Source organism: Anopheles merus, chromosome 2R (assembly GCF_017562075.2).
Source record: "Anopheles merus strain MAF chromosome 2R, AmerM5.1, whole genome shotgun sequence".
NCBI lineage: Eukaryota > Metazoa > Arthropoda > Insecta > Diptera > Culicidae > Anopheles > Anopheles merus.
The window spans coordinates 14,924,308-14,947,697 of NC_054082.1; the positions used below are offsets into that span (position 1 = coordinate 14,924,308).

At 48.2% G+C, this 23,390-nt stretch overlaps 1 protein-coding gene across 4 annotated transcripts; it reads left to right on the forward strand.

Moving 5' to 3' along the window:
• Window positions 1–445: 445 nt before the first annotated feature.
• Window positions 446–22,913, forward strand: LOC121590898 (interferon regulatory factor 2-binding protein-like A). 4 transcript variants are annotated; one of them, XM_041911049.1, is made up of 5 exons: window positions 446–2,476; window positions 14,810–14,863; window positions 18,361–18,618; window positions 19,127–19,767; window positions 19,881–22,913. In XM_041911049.1, the coding sequence occupies exons 1-5, from the start codon at window positions 1,765–1,767 to the stop codon at window positions 20,019–20,021; spliced, it is 1,806 nt and encodes a 601-aa protein (XP_041766983.1). In that variant the 5' UTR covers window positions 446–1,764; the 3' UTR covers window positions 20,022–22,913. The 4 variants fall into 4 exon arrangements, with proteins under 4 accessions (XP_041766983.1, XP_041766984.1, XP_041766985.1 ...); XM_041911050.1 differs by lacking the exon at window positions 14,810–14,863; XM_041911051.1 differs by lacking the exon at window positions 18,361–18,618 and having other exon boundaries at window positions 447–2,476.
• Window positions 22,914–23,390: the final 477 nt, after the last annotated feature.

The following is a 23,390-nucleotide window of genomic DNA, read 5'->3' on the forward strand; positions in this document are numbered from 1 at the left end:
AAGAAGGAAGAAGAAATACGCAAGAGAGGTGGGGCGGAGTGGCGCGGAGTTGGCCGGGCTTGGCTGCGCCGTCGGTGACGGCCAATGCTTTCGATTATCTCACCACTTTTCACCGCACCTCTTCCTCCCCAACCAACCCCTGGCACCGTACTCACCTCACCCTCCACCACACCACACACCGCAATCACGTTCCCGTGCTGCCGTCAGCACATAAGCGAGATTGTGTCAGCGCCCGCGAAGAGTAAAACAACGACCACCACCACCACGAACATCACTGCGAAGCAGCGCGCAAAACGAAGACTGCAGTGTATCGGTGTGCGCGTGTGCGTTTGTGTTGGTGAACACACTTTACCGTTGCATCGGGTGTCTCGCTCTCGCAGGCGCGGGCAGCGCTCTCTTAGCTAGCCGTTTCGCTCGCCGTCCCAGTCGGCGGCGGTAAAATGGTAGTTGGCCAAAATGGACGGCATTTGTTTGTGTACGTCGGTCGCGGCACAACGTCGTTTCGCTTGCTGCTCGTGTCACAACGGTGAATTTTACCACCAGAGTTTTCCATCTGCACTCCAATCCGCGCTCCAGGTGAAAGAAGGTTGCCTGAAATTCGGGCAGCTCGGAAGTTTGTCTCACCGTTCAACACCCACGGGGCTGTGAGAGCGTTGGTTTTTCTGCTGAAAGTGCGTAAATTTTGTGCATGAGAAATTGTAAAGTACAGTTATTCGGTGGATTTTGCAGCAACGTGTGTGTGCGCGTGTGTGTGAAGTGTGTATGAGCGAGCGAGAGGCAGAGTGGTGGTGTGGTTGAATTTTCAATAACGGATCGCGCAGGAGGCAATTTAAGGGTGTGAAAAATCAAAACCGCGAATTGAAAGAAAGTAAAAAAAGGTGTAAATTGTACAGTCTCACAAGCTGTGCCAAAAAGAAAAGGTAGCCCTTACCGTCGGCTCGATTGTTGTGTGGCGTTCGTTTCGGTGGTTAAAGTTATTTTGAAGAAGTTTAAGCTTTTTTGTTTTCGGTGTGAAAAGTGAAGCTAAAAACAAAGGAAAACCAAGCATCTTATACGAACGAGAAAGTTTGCGTTTTGGTACGATCAAACAGAAGCGAACCTTCAATTGTCCCGTCGGCAAACTGAACGTCCTATCAAATTGGGGGAAAACAAATAATTAAAGTGTATGGTGGTGTTTTTTAATTCAACTAAAACAAGTTAAAACCCGTTTTTACACCTCAAATTACTGATGCATTTCATCTGCGAAAGCAAAGCGTTGTCGTATGCGTGTGCGTTTAAATGTCCCACTACCGACGGCAACTGGGAAGAAAGTCAACACGAAGTAAACGTGTAAGTTAAAAACGGGTAACTACGGTGGCGTGAAAAACAGAAAAAGGAAATTGTTCCCAAAACTCCTCCAGCGATGGATAGTTTTCGTGCGACGGCAAGCGAAGTTACCGACGGGATGATATAAACGATGACACCGCAGGCCAAAAACAGGTTCTCGTGAGCTCGCCAACGCTCCAAAACGGTGCGATTTTCCTTCTGGCTGGCGAGCCTTTTTGTGTAAGTCGTTGCTGGAGGGTCAGTGCTGCCTGAGCCGGCTGAAAAGCGAAGAGGAAAAGTGTTGTTTGTTTGTTGGCTGGTTGCTGGAAAGTACAAGCGAGTTTCCCCGTGGGAAAAGGAAATTGTGTCGCTCAGACAGAGAAGAAGCGAGGCGGAAGCGGGCAGTTTTTGGAAAAAAAAAAAATCAAACATTACACGCACAGCGTAAACTCCGTCACAATGTCGGTGCAGGCAAAGAGGCAACACTGCTACCTGTGCGATCTGCCCCGGATGCCGTGGGCCATGATACACGACTTTTCCGAGGCGGTGTGCCGCGGGTGCGTCAACTACGAGGGGGCCGACCGGATCGAGCTCGTGCTGGACACGGCCCGCCAGATGAAGCGCATCCATTCGGCCGCCAGCGGTGGCGGGGCGGGCGGTGGCGGCGCCGGCGGTGGCGTTGGCGTTGGCGCTGGCAGCAGCAGCGGCAAGCGGGGCCACGAGAACGGCGAACTGTCACACCGGTCCGTGCCGACGGCCGCCGGTCCACATCACTACTCCGTCCGGACCGGGCCGAACGGGTCGACGCTGGTCGATTTCGCGCCCAAGCACGATCCGCACGACATTGCGAGCGTGCGGGCGGGCGCCCGGATGCAGCAGCATATGCCGCCGCACCACATGGCACCGCACGGTGCCGGCCGGCAGCAGGTACCGCCGGCCCTGTCCGTCAATCTGAAGCGCCCACCGCCGGACGACGACGACCATCAGATGGAGGGCCCGACGGGTAGCGCGAAGCGCGGTGCCGGGGACGATCCGACGGTGGCCATTCAGCGGCCACCGCTGACGCGGGGCGAATCGCTACCGGCCGTCCCGTTCGTGCCGGACCGTCAGCCAACGTACAAGGATAAGCACCCGTTGCGGACCGGTTCGTTCGATACATTCAAGCCGCTCGGTAAGTGTTTGCTGTTCGGTGTGTCTGTGGGGGGTGGGCAGCACAGCCTGCTTGGAGCCATTTCCTTTCTGCGGAACCATCCCGACATCCCACACAACTCCCGTGCCTGCTTAGATGCTTTCCTGCTTTCCCTTTGCTAAGATTGAGTCCTTTTTTTTACACTTACGGTGATGTGAATGTATAGTGGTGTTTGTGTGTAGAATTAAGACGCAATTATCTTGTCGCGAGGGTTGCAGCGGCTGAATAACGTTTCCTGTAAAGAAAATCCCTCTTTTCGGTATCTTTATTTTCCTCACCCAGGTGTGTGTGTGTGTTGTGTGAATGTGTTTGTTGTATGTTTGTGTGTGTGTGTGTGTGAGTGCTTGAAGAGTAGGTAGGATTTTTGTGAGTGAATGTGTGTGTGTTATGGTGCAAAAAGTGTGCAAACGTGGTGATGGAACGGTGGTAGAGGCTCTTTGCTGAATCCCTTTTTTTATGTTCCTCTGAGTAACGTTGTAAAAAAACAACCTTTTATTTGTTTTTGGTTTGAGGTTAAAAAAGGGATTTTTTTACAGTTAGAGATGGTTAAGGGTAGTCGGTATTATCAGTTCTTTAGACGAATAGAAATATGCCTGTGAACACGTGTAAAAAGAATAGGATGGTTGGCATGTTCTGAAACGGGTGTCATTCTACAAGCGGGCCATTTTTTAAGACTTTTTTCATTTATTACTTAGTGGTAAATCTGTCCATTGGGGTACTGAAATATCCCAATATTGTTTTTTTTATTGCATATTTGTTTTCTCTCTTTATTAAGCAAGCAATATACATTGGCATTGGCAATTCTCGAGCAATTATAGGCAGTTAGGTGGCCTTTTTTGTTCTCCCTCATGGCGGCTCTGATTATCTTTTTCGTATTTCCTCGGCTCGGCTCAAATAATCTCGAAATTAATTGTATGCATCCGTACGCGTATCTCCGATTCCCCATCGGGACACGTGTAACTGCTTCAAACCATCAACCATTTTAAACTGTAATGTAATGGGATGATTCAAGGTTTTAATAAAGCGATGTGCAATTTCCGTCACCATTATTACTATTAAAATGGCTCATTAATTGTCAACAGCGAGAGCGAGAGCGAGAGAGAGAGAGAACGAGACGAGAGAGCGTATTGGGTTTGCTGTTTGTTTGGGTGTTGACGTTGCTTTTGGACAAGCACACGCACACACACACACAAACACCTCAACAAAGTTACAACAGTCTCGGGTGTGTTACAAAATGTGTGATGATGCAAACCCCCTCCCTCCCATGCATCAGTAGCAGCCACCGACTTCCGCCATCAGTCACCGCCACCACCGGCCCTCCTTCCACAGTGGCTAGAGCCCTGCTCCGGCGAAGTTCAAGGACGAGCACGTGCAACGGCTGCACCGCCACCACCACCGTAGAGGGACGGGACCGACCGCGGGTGCTGTTTTTGAGGATAGAAGACCCTCTAACGGTTTTTACCATGTTTTGTCGTCGGCCAACGGGACGCCAAAGGATGGTGAAACAGAGATCAATTCCCTCTATCTCCCGGGGCCCCCTTCCTTGTCTGCCACATGTGGTGTGTTGCTTTTGCCGTTCTTCTCGTCGCAGCTGTTACAGCCCACACAGCCTCAGCGAGGGTTACTCAGAGCGGCGCGTCAATCAGCTGACACAACCGTTGGTGTGTGTTTTCCCCTGTTTCCCACTATAGATTAGTGAGTGACAAAACAAACGGTCCTTTTTTAGATTATTTCCTTCAGGTATCACAGGTACCGCCAGTGGAGTGATTTTGGCGAAGAAGCGTGTTTTTCATTTATTTAAAAATAGGCTTTAAAGATAATCTTTAGCAAACGGTGGTTAAAAAGGAGTCGTTGAACTGTACCTGTACCCCCGAAGGGAGTGAAATTGTATGGTTTCTTATGATTATTGTCACAATATCAAGACATTTATGGGATTTTGGATTATTTTCTGAGCATGTGGTAGACTCGCCGTGTTGCCATATTTGTTTACACTTTTTATTAAATAGAAAACATTATTTTATTTACCCACATTTTTTACCATTACCACCGTGGGTAGGCCTTCAAGAAAAAAGCAATGAAATATTTATTTGTCTAATTTAACCAAGGACAAATAGACGCAAAAAACAACTGCCCTGTTGTGAGCGGTATAGGGTGCGGTGTGATGTCAGCCAAAAATACACACACTGACGAAAAAAGGTACAACAATATCATGCTTCAAGATGAGTCAGAAGACCCGTCGGCTGATTGATTGGAGCGCGAAAAACTGAGCCGCGCCGGTTCGGGAGGAGAATGAAGCAATCTTTTGCTTCCCACTCCTGCATGAGTGTTCTGTTGATCAACTAGCCAACGATCAGGATGGCGGGGATGATGATGATGATGACATGGTAACCGCGGGTAGCGTCTCGGTCGCTCTGGTAGGGTGGGCCGGCCTACTAATGCGGCCGGCGAGAGTCGCAACAGTTCGGCACACACCTGGGACAAACAAATTCATTCCTTTTGGTGTATGTGTGTGGACTTACGATTACACCCCTCGCCGGAGTTGTGTGCGTGAGCGGGCGGTACTACATTAAATGTAAATCATTATTTATTCTCCCCCTGGAAGGTTTGATTGCTGATTCAAATGCCTAGCGCTGTTGTTGCTATGGTTTTGTGTGTGTTTTTTTGCTTCCTCTGTGCGCCATTCTACCTTTTTCCGGGACCCATCTCTCAGGGAAGAAGGAAACCACTAGTGATGGGAGAAATGAAGTTTTCGTCGGAATCGATTGCGGATAGCTCCAACATTTTCTGGAATCGATTCCAGATAGTAGGCTCCGGAATCGGCTCCGGAATCTGTATCAGAATAGGCTCCAGAATCATAATCGGTCCAGGAATCGGAATCGGTTCCGTATTTGGTATCGGAATAGGCTCCAGAATAGGAATCGCCTTCGGAATTGGCTCCGGAAATCATAATCAGTCCCGGAATCGAATCGGCTTCGAAATTGGAGTCGTTTTTGGCATCTCCTTAAGAATAGTCTTTTGGATCCAATGATGCTACGTATTGATATAGCCGCAAAGATGCAAACTTTACTTGTAAATGATCTATTCCCGGGCCGATTTTGCGTCTGAAATTTCTTATTTGAATTCAAGAACGGATTTTGAAGTAATTCCAATTCTTGAGTCAATTCTGAAACCGTTACCGGAGCAAATTGCGATTCCCAGGTCAATTCCGATTCCGCAGCCGATACCGATTCCAGAATCTGCACCAGAGCAATTCCGGATTTGGCTCCGGAATCGGAATTGATTCCAGAACCGGGTAGGTTCGATTCCGTGCTCCCACCACTAGAAACCTGTTGTCTCTGTGATTTCGTTGTCTGCTGGAGGGTAATGGTTGATATTTGTAGTGAGCCAAAATGATTGCGCGAGAATGAATGTGGTTTTTAATGGTGATGGATGGATTTGATGGTCAGCGAGAACCGTCCTCCGCACATGAGAGTCCCATCTGAGTCGGTTTGGGGAAACGGGGAAATTTTTAGAAAGGTCCATCCAGCCACGGACACCGCTCAGACTGCGAAAACGAAAACCGGATTCGCGAAAAAAGATATCTGTCCCTTACTGCTGCACGAAGCATCATCATCTTGGGCAGTTTTACCGCTATGTTGTTGCTGGGTGGGGGTATTTTTTTTCTTCTTTCGCAGTTCATTCTTGCGAGTGTGTGTGTGTGTGTATGTTTCCTCTTTGTGTAGGGGGTTTTTGCCACATTCCGGAACAGTTTCGGATACGGAACAGGTTTCTTTCGTTTTTTTTTTTGCAAAGAGAAAATGAAAATCTTTCCCAAAAATTTAACATTTTCATGGTGTTCTCTGTAAAGGATTTGTTCGGCGTGCCCAATACAAAAATGTGTAAAAATAAATTTTCTTTTTTTAAGCCTTCAGTCATCATAACAGATATGATACATTGTGATATATCGTGCAGGAAGATACATTTAAAAATGATATTTACACTTCTGTTGCTGATACTGTGTATAAGCTGTTCTGCTGTTGTTAATCTTCTGCCGTCTTGAGTGTGTTGTGAAAATATTTAAAATTCACCACACAGTGCAAACATTTATCATCAATGGCCTTATTCTTCCCAATACTCAGCGCGCGTGTGTGTGTGTTTTTGCGTTTTTATTATGGATTATTTCTACCGGCTGTCTGTGGACACTGGGGGCTGACTGCAGTTACCACTACCGGTCGCGCCGTGCTGGATTTGCACCGGTTGGCCTAATTCAAACCAGTTTTACCGCCCCTACGTGTGTGTGCTGTGTTATGCTGATGCGGATTCAAACTGGAAACTGGATTTAAGCTATCTTGTCATTTTGTTGTTGTTGTTGTTGTTGTTGTGTTGTGTGCAACAAATGGTTCGATGCACTTTTTGCCGCCGTCGCTGGTGGAACAAGGAAAGAATTTGTGTCCATGTGTGTGTGTTTTTGTGTCTGCGGGCAAGCAGTTCTCGCAGCGGCGCGCTATATTATTATGCTGAGTTGCATGTGTTGTCCAATGGTCCAGGGTACCATCAATTCGGTTAGATGAGCCCGCTTCCAACAGGAACCAGTTTCAGTCAGACAGAACCTCTGTCCCCATCTCATCTGGATGCGATGAAAGTGGGTGGACGTGTGTGTGAAGGATTGCGGAAATGAGGAATTTATTTCCCTCGCCTCGATCACGGTGACGCGCGCGCATTGATAAAATGGTCCGTTTTTGAAATGGCACGAGACGCGTGTGTCTTGCGCTTTCCCTCGAATCCCAAATTCCCACTTTCGTGCAGGACTGTCCAAGTCAAGTGGTGGTGGGGAAAAGGGAATTGGGGCGATGCTCGCGTACAATCATACTGTGCGCCCTTTCACTTTGTCTCAGCGCAGTCTCGTGTTCGGAGGTCCAGCCGCGCGAGCATCATTGCTGTTGGTGGTAGTGGTGGCGCGTGCGTCTCTCGTGTAACGGTGCGGTGTGTGCTTTCGTTCATTGGCCAAAGGGCCCTCGGAACCAACCATGGTTCAAGTTTATGGATTACATCATCACCATCATCATCACCAGTCAGTCAGTCAGTCAGTCAGCGGGCTGTGTGCTGCCACACGAGAAAAGGTGTACACCTCTGCTGCAACGTCTAGCCGACGAACGACGACGACGACGACGACGACGACGACGGCAGCCAGACTTGTTGATGGATGTGTATCCAAGGGGGAAGGTGGGAAAAGGCGCACGGAAGGGAGGATTTTTACTACACAGCGCACACTGTTTGGTGGGTTGCGTTCACCCCCCCCCCCCCCCTCTTTTATAAACACACACACACACACACACACACATACAAATGCACTGATTTACTAACAGTTTGCTACTAAAACATCGCGTGCAGCGTGTTTAGAGCGCTTTGGGAGGTGGATGGGACGGTGAAGCAGCAATGTAAAACGCAACACACACACACTCTCTCTCTGTCTCTTTCTGTCCACTCGTCTGGGCGTGGTGGAATGGCGTGCAATGTAGCAGGGAGGAGAGGTCGGCGGCCTCCTGGCTGACCGTGGCCGTTTTCCTTTCGTGGTGACGACGACGACGACGATGGGTTTCGCTGTCACGTCTGGGGGTGGTCTTGGCAAGAGATTCCGTTGAACGCGGGGCATGAAGGGGGGGGGGGGGGGGCTAATGGCTGGGTGAAGGAAGAAGCGACCACGAGAAGGAAAGCAAACACACAACACGATGACGAATACGGCAGCAATAACGTATTTTAGTGCAAGTTTTTCTGGCCGGGGACAGGAGGAGAAATCAAGAGTGAAGAGGGAGAAAGAGAGATAGAAAGAGAGAGAGAGAGTGGTTGGCATCCACCATGGCCTCCCATTTTCAGTTTGGCGAACAGCCGCCGCCATCGTCGCCGCCTTGGATGTGGGGCGTGTGGTGGAGAGGAGAGAGAGAGAGAGAGAGATTGAGAGAGAGAGAGAGAGTGAGACACGGTTTGTGCTTTACAAACGCTGCCGTGGCGGTTGTGTGTGTGTGCGGTAACGTTTTGAATTCCTAGCGCACCCCCTCATCCACCCCTTCGCAACGGTAGTTTTCCACCAGCTATAGCTGTCTGCGCGCGCGTGTGTGTGTGTGTGCGCGCCCGTGAATGGTTCCTGTGTGGAGCAAGCAAGGAAAACGGAACGTTGCGTGTTTCGTTTTCCCATTTGGCCTAGGAGGCCGTCTGAACCTAAACCGGGAAAACACGCACCACAGAGACACCCTGTGGGACGGACAGCTCTATTTACGCTACTAACGCGTAACTCTGTGTTGCTGGTGGAGTCGTTGTTGTTGTTGTCGGGGACATGCCTCCCATCTCATCACACGTACAACGTTTTTGAGTGTGTGTGTGTGTGTGGGTTCGTGATCGATCAGCACAACACACCGACGGCGAAAATAGACAACGATTTTCCATTTCAAACCTCAAAAAACTTAGATGTTTCGGTAGTGTGTAATGTTTGTCTGAACTACAAATTTTCATCTCTTACCTCATAGTGGGGAGTGTTTGTCACCGACAAACTAAATTTCCAGTATTATATTTTATTAGATTTACGCACAAAAAAAAGGAAATAAATTATACACTTATGGGAAGGTCTGGAAAGACGGGTAAATTAAGGAAAATGTAAAAAATCTAGGGAAGTATATAAATTCAGCGACATTGGAAGTGTGCGTATTTTATCTTACACTCTTCTTTTATTAGAAAATGTTGGAAATTGAGGTGGTTTGCAATATTTTAACAAATCCTATTGCTTTCCACGTCCTGGTCCACATACATAATTAAGATGCTTGGCCAATTGCAATGACGGTTCATTCAGCAGTGAATTTAGGAATTATAAGCGCCACTTCTAACACCTCGTAGAATGCAGTATCTAAAGCATTATTGGCTTTATTATCCGGACATATAACAGCTGACGGTGTTCCAGCTTATAGAATCTTTTCAAACATCTTTCCCTACGGCAGAGTGTTCGTCTTTCTTAGTTATGTTCTCAAAATAACTCAAAGTAATCAAATTTAATCCACTGTATGCGCTACACAATTGCACATTTGTTTGGTTCAAAAGCTTTATCAATTTTGAAGATACCATGCCAAAAATATTCTCAAATGTGTCGTCATACCTTCAGTTCGGATGCTACATTGCTAAACTGTTCAATAATTACTTTTATAATGTATTTTACAGAAGTGTCCATCTTACCCACAATGTCCGGCTTTGCCTACCTTCTCTACCTGCTTAAAACACTGTTACTTTGTAATGCATTTGTCTGTCAGAATCATATATACTAGTGGCCCAATGCCAACATTAAATTCTAGTCCCGTGTCTCTCATTCAATCTCTCACAAGAGACTGGCAAAACCCAGGGGCGTAGAAGTAATGTATTGTAAATTGTATATGTTTTTAAAAGTTGAAAAACACGCAACGGACCACCGACCCCATTTCCCCGTCGAAGTTTGAATAATGCTCCAAGGTATACATATATATATATAGCTAACAGCGAATATATTCTTAGTTCCACTGCTCTGGGAGCTGTGGGTTTGGATGTTTCTCATACCAAAAGCGCATGATAAATTGTTTGCTTGCTGGGCTGGCCAACCGACCGACCGACCGACCGACCGACTGGATGATGAATCATCATCACGCGTCATCCCCTTTCAAAAGAGCATAAAATCGATCGCGCGTAAACGTGGTTCGATTTTCGGGTTTTTTTCTTTTCCTATCATGAAGTTAATTCAAATGTGTGGTAGAAACGTGTATGTATGTGTGTGTGTGTGTGTGTGGGTTGGGTTTCGTAGTGTGTATAGAATACATCAAAGAATTGAAAAAAAAACACCTATTAGTCAAATTGCTTAACGAACGTATTGGAACCTCCGCAAACGATTCTGGTGTGAGTAGATTCGAGGGAAACCAGGCAAAAGTAAAACGTGTGGCGGGGGCTGGCTCCGTGTACGGTTGTTTTTATTTCCATCACTCTCTACACTCCACATTTACTACGGTGGTAGGCCGATTGCATTGAAAGCAAAAGCTAATCATTGCCAAGTTTAGGAACACACACACACACACACCAGCCGGCTCGGGAAAGAAACACACGAGAAAGGAATTCGATGTAATCGTTTATTTTAGTTTCTCGATCGATAAAATGGACCGGCGGCGGTAAGGGGCTGCTTGGCGAGCAGGGCGTTTTGGTTTGGTCCATGTCCATGCGACGACGACCGCCACCCAACACCCAACCGTTGCTAACGAGCCTGTTGTACCAACGAACAGACGGGGGGAAATGGTTCTGAATGGAATGTGTGCCATCATCGCTTGCGCCGCATTTGAGCTCACTGTCCACCCCATAACCTCTGGGAAACTCGTGGTGTGTGTGTGTGTGGCGGGGGGTCGAGGAGGATTCCATTTTCAAAGCACTGTGATCCCTATAGATATGTGATACTGTCCCCCGCCGTTCCTCCCTCGTAAGGCTGTGTATTGGTGGCGGCATAATGTGGCGTCTTCTATGCCACAAACACAACACCCACCGATACAACACCACCTTCACGTTATCGATCGATGAACTCACCACCAGCGCTCCTCCATGGTGGTGGGCTGTCCCATTCTTGAAGGGCATTGGACGTGCGCAGAAAGGATCTGCTTCTTCTTACCCTTGTAACGCACACACACACACAGTTCCGTCGGTGTTTGGTGACAGCACACAGACAGCCAGGGGTGTATTTCCTTCGCTTGATATTGTATGCACTTCCCTTCTCTGTCTTCTTGTCCGCTACTAACGGCCAGGTGTGTAAGCAGGCATCCAAGACGGCGGTGGGCACCGTTTCGGCCAACCCCCCCCCCCCCCCCCCCCTGTCTCTTTCTCTCCTGCATTGCACAAAGCAGCAGGAAACGCTCACGAGAATAACCTACTTTTTCTGCGCCTACTTTGTGCTTCTGCGTCCGTCGTCGTCCTCCCTGCTCTTTGTTTTCCGTACCTGGCGAGCTGGCTGGCCGCGGCCATTTATTCTTTCTCTCTCCCTGTTTTTTTCTTCCCTATGCTGTTACTCGTTTGTGTGTGTGTGTGTGCGCTCGCTTATGTGAATTATGTTGCCCTCCTAACTGTACATTATGCTCTCTCTATGTGTGTGTGTGTGTGCGTGCGTGTTTGTGGGCATTCTTTTTAGCTGAAGCGCATTTTCTTCCTGCTGCTTGCTTCTTTGCTCTGCTTCTTGTTGCTAAGCCGGCTTCCTTTTTTTTCGTTTGTTGGGCGCTGTGTTGGTCGTCACCTGGTGGTGGTGTGGTGTGTTGTTCTACAAGAAAAGGTACCACACCAAAATCCCAGCCGTTTCGCGACCCGGAGAAAGAGGTTTCATCTTCTTTTTCTTCTGCGCACGCTGTAATCTTATCTTATGTCCTCTTATTTGTGTTTGAATTTCGTATTCTCGTGCCGAAAAAACCCCACGGCGGCCGTCGTCTTCCCTGGAGGAAAATGCGTACGTAGAAGAAGCAGCAATACAGAAAACCGGTTTATGTGTGTGTGTGTGTGTGAGCTGTTTGCCCTTCCTGGATTCTCCAACTTCATCATCATCATCATCCGTCATCGTAATGATTTTACCTTCTTCAAACCGGCTTTCAATCGTGCTGCTGCTCTGCTTTTCTCTTTCCGGATCAGTTGGCGTTCTTTTTTTTTTTGTTTGGTTGCTTCACGGCAAAAGTGTTTATTTGCTTCTATAATCGTACACTGCACACACACACACTTACAGTTTTCCTTTCCACGGCATTACTCCACGTTACGACTCACAAATAACATGCTGATGATGATGATTCGCTTTCTACGATTATGTAAAGACGTTCAGCAACCGTAAAACCCATCCCATCCGTCTTATTCACCCTTCCCCTTTTACAAAGCGGGCTCCACCAAACAGCATCGTCGTGTCTCTCTCTCTCTCTCTCTCCCCCCTCTCGACACAGACACACACATATTTATTTCTCTGGATGGCATTCATCCTTCCTTTCTCTTGGAGGTTTTTTTTCTTCTTCAATTTTACTGCCAAACAGCTCCATAATACCCCCTTGCTCACTTTTCGTGCTGGAGTGGCATCCAAACAATTTGGTCTGGTTTTGCTATCTCTTCCTTCGCCCCCCCCCCCCGTGCCACACACCGCACGCCGGATTCCTTTTCATTTCATGCCTGTGTACGGAAGAATGGCGCGCTTCATGATGGATGCGTCGAACAGCAACAGCAACAACAACCGGCCGGAAGTGTGGAGAGTAGCGCGAGGAGGCGATAGGGGATGATGTTGATGCTTTCGACCTTCAGCGGCCGCCGGCTGGGTAGTGTGTTACCGTGTGTCGATGTCTCTCTGTGTGTCTTTTAGTGCAAGCGATAGTTTTTTATTGCGTGCGGGCGGCTGTTTTGTTTGGTGGTGGGTGGTGGGTGGCTAGTTATTTGGCAAAAATGTTACTTTCTTTGCACAAAATGGCCGGCATTGGTCGTTTGCGCTTAAGGAGGGGTGTTGAGAAAGTGTTGAGCGTCGTGTCCTTCAAGCCGGTCAAGATTGATGACAGTAGTGGAAATTAATCAAGCGAACAAAGGCGGGGCATTTTCTTTGTGCGGTAATTTCGGGGCAGTTTTACTGTTAGAGGTAGTGATGGGAAAAGTTGGCAAAAATCTGACTCCAATAATTTCGGAACCGACACCGGAAGGAAAACATTATCCGGAGTCGTTTGCACTGGTGATTTTGATCGACTCTGAATGACTCCACATGACTCCGGATGTCTCTGGACGACTTCGGACGACTTCGGACGACTTCAGACGACTTCAGACGATTTCGGACGACTTCGGACGACTCCGGACGACATCAGACGACTCCGGACGACTCCTTACGACTCTGGATGACACCGAACGACTTCGAATGACTCCAGACGACTCTGGACGACTCCGGACGACTCCGGGCGACTCCGGACGACTCCGGACGACTCCGGACGACTCCGGACGACTCCGGACGACTCCGGACGACTCCGGACGACTCCGGACGACTCCGGACGACTCCGGACGACTCCGGACGACTCCGGACGACTCCGGACTACTCCGGACGACTCCAGACGACTCCAGACGACTCCAGACGACTCCAGACGACTCCAGACGACTCCAGACGACTACAGACGACTCCAAACGACTCCAGATGACTCCAGACGACTCCAGACGACTCCAGACGACTCCAGACGACTCCAGACGACTCCAGACGACTCCAGACGACTCCAGATGACTCCAGACAACTCCAGACGACTCCGGATGACTCCTGGCGTAACTAGTGGTTTCCATGTTAGAAACTAACGGTTTCCATTAATTTTTCTCTAAATATACAAAAAAAACATAGCCTTCAAGCATAAATGATCACATAAGTCCTTCTAAGCTAGCTTCCGGGCTGCCGTTGTCCAACTTGTGACGGTCATGGCATTGCTCTACACATTGGGGTTGATGATTAATGTTTCCACGCCCAAAACCAAGTACAAAAACCAAAGCAATCTGTAGTATGACGACATTTTCTTTTATTTATTCCTGCAACCTACGAGGAGTGTATGTGTGTGTGTGTGTTCTACTGTACACGCGGGGTCACCACCGTTATTCTAATGCAAAGTCGGTCAAAACGTCCCCTCCCAGTGGGCAAAACCAGGGACCGCGCAGACACGCAAATGCCATGCGAGAGAAGCCTTGGTTCCAGTGGAAAGGAACTCGAGCGAACCAAAGGTTAAGGACGTGGAAATGATGTTGTGTGTGGTGGCACACGTGTTGTCTGCGTTGAACGTCTGCAGCAAACCAGACGAGGGGAAGCAACATTTCGCCAAGCAGCAGTAGTGTAACCTTTAGCGCGTGTGATGTAGCGTGGAAAATTCCATTTTTAGAGTAAAAGTTGGTTTGTGGGGTAGTAGCACGTTTGTACGGGCACATCAACACACCGACCTGTAGCTGATTTGTGATATGATGGGACCTTCTAAGTGGTTCAACTCGGCACTATATATAGTAAGAGTGTGTGTTTGTGTGTGTGTGTAAAGGTAGAACTAAATGAACTAATCTGAATGAATATTAATATCGTATTATGAATTTACCCAACCTAACCCTGGTGGAAGTACTTTATACCTCACAATACGGATGTCCCATACGGCATCATAATACACCCACCCCACCCCACTGGCATAAGCAAATCCCGGTTCTTTTCGATGTTGAAAAGCAATCGAAAACGAACACCAACAACTTACAAACTCTCCAAATCGGTTGACCGAATATTGATAAATGATTATTTCGACCTTTCTCTATCCCTACCATCTCTCTCTCTCTTTATTGCAGACCAGAAACAACAAAATGTGGGGATTTTTGTGAACGCCCCAGTAATGCCCCGAGGTAAATATACGAAAAAAATAAACCCCAAATCCCCTATGCCATGTTGCTCGACATTTGATAGTGTGTAGTGATTGAAGGGTTCAATTACAAATGATAAAATTGAACCAATTTTAGGTTATCAAGCCGATGGAAATGTAAACGATCCTTCCATCCTTGCGATCGTATGTGTGCGTGTGGGTTAGTGTGTGTGTGCACGGACACTACTTCTCACAGTTTTTCAAAGGTGTGTACATCTAGAGGAAATGGGAAAAGGAAGGGGAGCTGCCACCAAACGAAGTCTGTTGATGGCTTTTTAAATCCCCCAGGGGGTGTGAAGTGCATGTGAGAATCGATTTACATTTGAGCCTAAGCTTCTTCTTGTCGCCTACTTTGTTGCTGCTGCTGCTGCCGGGGTTCGAACAAAACGAATCAACAAAAGCGCCACCTCTCTTCTTCTACCACGCAACGAACTCTCATCCAACTTGGGTGGAAAAACGCAGCAAGCCATCGTCTCTATAGCAACATCCGGAAAGCTGAACACACTACTGGCCCGCTGTATTGTGTTGGTGTGGCGCCACCAAGCGGTGACCACTGGCGAACGAAAACATTGTCCGTTGGCGTTCGTGTGTGACGAAACGGGAACGGAGAATATAAGAGGGAGTTGGTTGTCCGGTACCGAGGGCCACCCCGCCGGTGTCAGTGGGGTGATGTTCCGTTACGGATCGATTCACCTTACCAACCACCACCGTTGTTACCTCTTTCCTCGTCCTTGAGTGGGTCCGGAAAGAGGTGCATTCGCCCGCCAGGTGACTGAACACGCGCAACCTGATGGGAAAACAAGTATTAGGCGGCCATGACCGCCGTACTACTCTGTGCGCGGTTGTGTAGTTGGCTAAGCGTACCACACATACGCCCAAACCCTGTGAATATGCCCATCATGAATAAATGTGGTGTTGTGTAGGGAAGGATCATCCCTAAAACAATAGAAGATGTTTTATTTTTGCTATAAAACTCATTTCATTTGGTTTTGTCTGTTTGGCTGAATATAGAAGCATGTTATTTTCCTTTCACGTGCATTTGCATTTGCCCTCCACTGTTTTTTTTAATTTAATTATTATGTTGTGTGTTTGGAGGCAAGCGCCAAAAACAAACGTAGCTTAATAAAAGTAGAGAGGAGCACAGCACAAGCAAAGTAGGAGGGTATTTAGTTGTCGATCGTGCTGCCCAGAAGCTGAAAAAAGCTCGGTCTTTGCGAGAGTTGAACGTTGGTCGGACAATATTGTGCAGCAATGCACTTAACAACTACACAACTAGGTCGGATCTTGCTACGATCGGCGTTGAGCCAATAAGAACCAGGCTATAGGCATATTGCTCAAACAAAAAAGCACACAAATCGAAGGAGGCGTTTAAAACCCGCTTTTCAAATTGGTCGTTAAATCACTTGAACAATCATAGAATGTTACCTACGATTTGAGGGTCAAACTCGTCACTGAGTCACAGCGAAAACGCGTTCGTTTACTAACTTTTTTTGTAGCCAAATGCATTAAAATGATGAAAATATGGCTTTATATCAGCACATATGGCACGAAATGCGTGTCATGCGAAAAGCTAGTAAAGCTTTTGTTTATTTAGCTTCAAGTTCTGTTTCATAAGCTGAAAATTTTTCCACACGCTGAAAGACGGATTGATTGTAATAGTAAAATGAAATCTGTTGCGCGTTTTCTTATTGAAGGTGCTTGTCCTTAGCGAATGCTAATTAGTGCACTTAAATCCCTGAAACACAAAGCAAATTGTTTCGATGCTCATCATCAATCACTGTCTCTTGCCCCACCCCTCGCGGTAACTAATTGAGAGGTGAACTTAAAGCAAACATGCAACACCCGTGATCGAGTGACGATCAAGTGCAGTGTGGTTCGGTATTGTCCACGACGCTGTACGATTGCAACAGCCGTTCTGGGTTTAGGAAAGTGTCTCTCCCCCCACATCAGGTTCTCTCTCTCTCTGTATGGTGTGCTGCATTTTAGAGTGTATATGTGTGCATGATAAGGGTGGAAATATGGACCCTTATCGGTCTCCAACCCAAGCCGGTCCAAGCCAGTTACGGGTTTCACTCTGTGTGTGTGTGTGCAATATCAGCCTTTCAGTATCAAGAGTGTGTGTTTTTCCTTGTTTAAAAACCCACCACCAGCTCTGATTACCGCGTTGAGCGTGATTCCAATGATCGGAATGTAAGCGATTGGTGGCGCAGTTTTGGGTCCTATATCCCCCCCTCCCCCCCGCTACCCTCGTTGTAGTAGTGTGTGATAATATTGTTTTCCATTTCACCTCAACTCCCCGGGCCAGTCAGCCTGATGCCATTTTTATCAGCTTTTGCCGGCTTGAAACTGTGCCGGCAGGCAGGCAGGGCCAAACAGCGACGACCTGCATATGATGATCCTCCTCTGCCAGTGTGTGTGTGTGTGTGTGTTGACATGTACAGGCCGCTCCTGTTATCAGTAGCACACTCTGTACGAATGTCTTCTTCAAGATCAAGCGCTGTCCGCGTGCTCCCTGTGAAAGGAAGAGGAGCTGTAAAATGCTGGGGCAGAGTTATCACAACCGTCCGCCCCCCCCCCCCCCCCCGGGGTGGTGCGATGATGCAACGCGCCCTCGCACGCATCATCATGACCTGGGAATGACGGTGGGGAAGTGACCTCTCTCACTCCCTCTTTCTCTCTCTCTCTCTCTCTCTCTTTCTTTCACACAAAAACACTGATAAGAACGCAAGTGGAGCGGTTTGTGACTCGCAGCCCGATTTGATAAGAAGGCGGGCTGACGGGCGTACAACTCTCGGCCTGTGGAAATCAGTTTGTTGTGATTCTGACCAGTCCAGTCAGTCCGTGGGTGTGTGTGAGATGCTCCCCGATTTACTACACCGGAACTGTGCATGATGTGTCTTGCCCTTATCAACACTTGCACGAGAGCACAAATCAGCTGCTGGCTGGCTGGCTGGCTGGTTGAGTCGTGTTTTTTGTTGTTACAATTCCTTTTTTCCCATTCTTTTGATAATCATGACACGCTGGTCACGATGTCTGTGAGTCCAATTGCTCGGTTTCGGTCGGTTTGGTGGGACAGGACATGGGTTTCTGTGTACGTTTGCTCGCAGCCTGTCCTTATCACGTAGCAGCAGGGAAGTAGGTTCCGTAGGCTGTGGAGGAAAGGCGGAGCGGATTGCTGGCCCGCTTGATAACGCAATGACCTAACGTTAAGGGAAAGATTGCGAGCGCCTAGATCCTGGCGCACTCAAAACTTGTGCGCATCAAATGTCGCTTGTGAGCTTAGGATGACTGCAAAGGGCGCAAGAAGCGCAGAGAGGAAGCAAATATAGCAATATAAATAAGCACAATGAGCACACAAGCGAGAAACCCCTTCCAGGGGTTCTCAAACGAACCTAGTAAAAACGCAGAGTGTATGTGTGTTTGGCTGTACAGATTGAAACCGTTGGCCGTTCTCTCTCTCTCTCTATGTCTCTCTTTCAGTCTATCCGAACGTGATACCGATCGCGCCCGCATCGATGGGCGGCGGTGGCGGCGGCGGAGGGGTTGGCAGTGGCGGCGGTGGCGGCGATGGCACACCACCGGCCCCGTCCGTCGCGCCGTTGCAAAGCCCGATGGCGAACCTAATGTCGATCACCGAAACCCTACCGCCCGGCAGCCCCCGGAATGGGCCAAGCCCGCCGGGTCCGCCGCCACCGCGGACAGCTTCCCGTGGCTCACAGCACTCGCCGAACAGTTCCGGTAGGTTTTGTTTGTTTGTTTTTTTGTTTGTTTTTAAGTTGTGTTTTTGTTGTTGTTGGTGTTGTTGTTGCTGTTTTCTCGGTTATTTCTTTGCTCTCATCCTAATGCTCCTTTCTTCTTCCGGTTCCGGGTTGCGGCTTATGTCTGTTAGCTCTGTTAGTTGTTTGTGCGTTCTTGGGCGGTCAATCCAGTTCGTTGCAGTTTGTAGCATGTGCACATTTCCATCCCCCCTTGCAATCTAATGATGAATGAAGAGAATTTGGTAGAACTTCATTCAGTAGAACGGAATTATGCATAGAAGCAGTAGAGTTAATTGGGCTAGTGTTTTCTTCCTGCACAACCACACACACACACACACACGCACACCTTTACCTTCGTAGGCACCTTTTTATCTGTCCTATATACTTTGTAGTCACTTCCTGTTCCTTTAGTCGAATGTTGGAAGAGTGAAAATATTAAAATGTTCCTTATTTTCTCTCTCTCTCTCTCTCTCTCTCTCCCTCCGTAGGCTCCTCCAGTGGACGAAGATCTTCCGGCTCTAGGCACGTGTCCAGCACGACCGTTACCTCGTCGGAAGCGCAGCAACCGAACTCGTCCCTGCCGGGCAGCGGCGGATCGACGACACCGAACGGGGGCAGCGCGGGCGGCCCGAACGGAGGCAACGCGGGCACCCCGCCCGTACCGATGGGTCCGCTCGGCCCCGGTCAGCAAATGTCCCAGCAAGTACCTCCACCACCGCCCCAGTCACAGTCGCAATCGCAACCGGGCGGACCGCCGGACGGTGTCCCTCCCGGTCTCGGTGGCAGTGCCGGTCCCGGCCCGAACCCGGCCGGTCCGAATGCAAGCCCCGCACCGCCCGGTAGCGCCGGACCACCCGGCAGCGGCAACGGTGGACCACCGGGCAGTGGTGGGGCGGGTGGGCCGCCCGGTAGTGGAGGCCCCGGTGGGCTTCCGCCGCCGCCGCCCGGTTCGGGTGCGAGCAACGCACCACCGGGCACGGGTGGACCGCCGCCGGCACCGGCCCCGAACCCGACGCTCAAGTGCACTCTGTGCCAGGAGCGGCTCGAGGATACGCACTTCGTGCAGTGTCCGTCGGTTGGACACCACAAGTTCTGCTTCCCCTGCAGCCGGGAGAGCATCAAGCGACAGGTAAAGGGAGAATATGAGAGGAAGGACGATCTGTTTGTGAAATGTGTACTAAAATGTGTTTTCTTTCTTCTGCTCCTGCACACACACACACACACACACACACACACCAACAGGGCTCCGGTGCGGAAGTGTACTGTCCGAGTGGGGAAAAGTGTCCGCTCGCCAACTCGACGATACCGTGGGCGTTCATGCAGGGCGAAATTGCGACCATTTTGGGCGAAGAGCTGAAGGTAAAGAAGGAGCGCGAAACGTAGAGAAGTCGGTACACCGTTGCCAACAGTGTCGCTGTTCCGGCGTGCACGGGAAGATACACCACAAACACCAACGCCACCACGACCACCAGCACAAATGGTGGTGGCAGCAGGAGCAGCAGCAGCGGCAGCAGCGGCGGCGGCGGCGGTTCCATGTCTGTGGAAGGTGAACCGGTGCCATCGGTTGCGGTGGGCCCGGCTGGCCGCTATCACCCATCGGTCGACGATGCGTACGATGACGACGACGACGAGGATGAGGACGATGAGGATGCGGTGCATATTTGCGAGGACGATGATGCAGCGGATGTGCGAAGCATCGTGCGCGAAGATAGGGAATCACCGGGCGAAGAGTCGAACCTTGCTTACCAGCGTCCGATAGCCGGACGCGGTTACTCTGGTGGCGGAAGAGCCGATAACGACCATCCGGCGGTACGATCACACCCGATCGAAACCGCTCAGCAGCGGCAGCAGCAATCATGGGACACGGATTTCTATCAACAATCGCCGCAACCACAGCCGCCCTCGATTCCTCAGCAACGCTACGATCGTCAGCTCCGATCGCATCGACATCTGCGCCATCAACACCATCACCAGCAGCAGCATCATCGTTGAAACCGTGCTGTGCGTTCCTTCACTTGTGATGTGTGTGTGTGCCCCGGCCGGCTGATGATGATGACTTCACCCGGGCACCAAGGCCTACAGTGCTAAATTATGTTGGACAACGGAATGTGTGCAAACAAGGCAAACGAGACAAGCGCGGTGGTGAATGTGGCACGGAAGCGTATTTGCTCGCTTGGTTTTATAAAAACCAAACGAACACCTTCCGCACACACACAAACACGCGCGCAACACGCTGTGTTGGAGATTGTAGATAGAGTGGTTTGGAGAAGGATGTACGCTCCCCAGCGCTGGCGGAGCAGAAATCTGTTTGGTAGTTTTTAATGGAACTCGTTTTTAAATTGTTCTGTGGGCGTACGCGCACTCACACAAAAAAAAACAACAGAATACAACCCCAAGGAGAGGAGAACGTTGGTGAGGAGGGGATACGTAGGATCCGGGAATGGATGATCGAAATTTGTACATAGATTTTTGAACATTTGGAACTACACGCACATCAAGTGTGTGTGTGTGTTTGTGTATAGTATCCGATCGACTGATCGATTGATCGATCCGTCTCGATGAAGTTAGTAGGGATTATAAGGATGCTCCGTTTCACAACTGCGTTTGGATAGCAATTAACACAGTTACAATCAACCGGAATAGAGAGAGCACGTTTCTTTCCGCTCAACAACAACAGCACCAACAATAGCACCAACAACGCGCCATAAACCACCGACACACACACACAACAAGCATTCAAAAATCCATGTTTTTGTGGTAATTTTTGGTTTTGCTGTGCGTGTGTTGGTGTGTTGGGTGTAGTGGTGATGATGGATCGTTGGTTTTGTCTTCGTTCCTGCAAGAGTACAACGGGGGTAATGGTTTTTCTTGTTTTAAGATAGAGCAAACACACGACCGAAGGCGTTCTTCGTGCTCGTGTGTCAGTAAAGCTTACACAACAGCAGTAGCTTGTGTTTTGTGCAACACGTGTAAACACAAGCGGCACTTTAAACAGCTACCCTCTCTTCCTGCTGTGTGTGTGTGTGTAATAATATTATAATAACACACCACACCCTGTACAATTGTTGAAGTTTACACACCTTTTCGTTTTTTAAACTGTTATATGGGCCTTTCTTTCTTGTGTGTGTGTCTGTGTCGCACAAAGTCTTGTAGAATTGGTGGCATTCAAAAGCTAAAACTACTTCTTCCTGGGTTTGAAAACACAACATACAGCAAGAAGCTGCATTGTACCGGGATCAAAAGCTATTCATTTGCTTCTTCTCTTTGGATGTTGCAGAGGCGTTTTGAATCGATGTAAAGTTTGTGCAAGTGTGTAAATGTAAAGCCGCTACACCACCAACTTACTTTCGTTTCGAAGCGTTTCGTCATGAGCTGCTTCGCTAATGCCATAATGAAAGGAATGCCACACAATGATTGGAAAATGGAGAGAGTGAGAGAGCAAAAACCTTATCCAGAACTAGGAATCGCTTCAGCCCGCGGAGAAGAAAGGGTTACGCTATGCGACATGGAAGCAGAGCAGAGGATTGGATACACAGAAGCTATAACTCGATTTTTGAGAGTTTACTATAAGTTTGAGCATGCTTTAGAGTTGCAATTTTATACACATACGCATAAGTACACACGGATGCATTCGTACGGCAAACTTTTGTACAATGTAAGGAGCAGAAAACGAGGAGGAACGTTTAATTAAGCCGCAGTTGTGGGGGGGGGGGAATTTTTAATTTTATTACTATGTACGTATTTATAACCGTAGTTTGTGACGAATGAACGTTTATTTAATGTTTTGATTTCGCGATGAAAGAGTAGGAGTAACACAAATACACAGTTTCTTCCGTTTTTTTTTTAGATTTTAAAATCCCGTTTTGTGGTGTCCTCCGTTTGTTTGTTGTTTTTTTGTACATATATGCGCTAAGGTAAAAAACACAAAGGGGTAGCAGAAGAAAGATATAGTACAGTAGCTTGAGGATAAGAATATTTCTTTGTAAAACATTGTAATGTACTGTTTCTTTACCTTTTTTTTTCTTCTTTTAAACAAACAGTTTAGTTTCCGATTATATTCTGCGAAAAAGAATTCTAATTGCATTGTACACAAACACACGTGCGCCAGCAGAAATGGGCGGAAGAAGGAGAAAGTAAATAAATAAAAAAAAAAAACAGGAACGCAGAAAGCACTTTAAGAGCAAGGAGAGAGGGAGCGAGAGAAGATGCGAGAGAATAATGGAATACAATTTTGCAAATACAGTGAAAAATAATACAGTTTTACTTCTGGAATGATTTTGTTTGTGTTTATTAGTTCGTTTTTCCGCGGTTTTTTCGTATTTTCTTTGTTACTCTCCCCCGTTTTTCCAGTTGTGTTCCGTTTGTGTTGTACGTTTTCGGTTTTTGAATGATTTGATCCCTAACGGTGAGTATGTTAGTATTAATATATTTTTTTTTTGTTTAATATGATTTGTGTTTGCGTTAGTCGTGTTATGTGTTTATTGTTTTCGGTTTAGTAAAGTTACCTGTCGCTGCACAGAAGAAGAAGAGGTGAAGTGGGTTGTTCGGTGGATCTGATCCTACGCCTACTAGGACAGCGCCAAACTCAACCACACACACGCACAGAGAGAAGAACCGTACCTTTGAACGATATGTAGAATATCCTGACTATAGCAATCGAGTAACCCTTTTCTCGAGAGAGGGGGCATTCTAATGCAGCGCAAACGCAAACTGCAATTACTATGCAATGATGCAAGAGCATCAAAAGAGAAA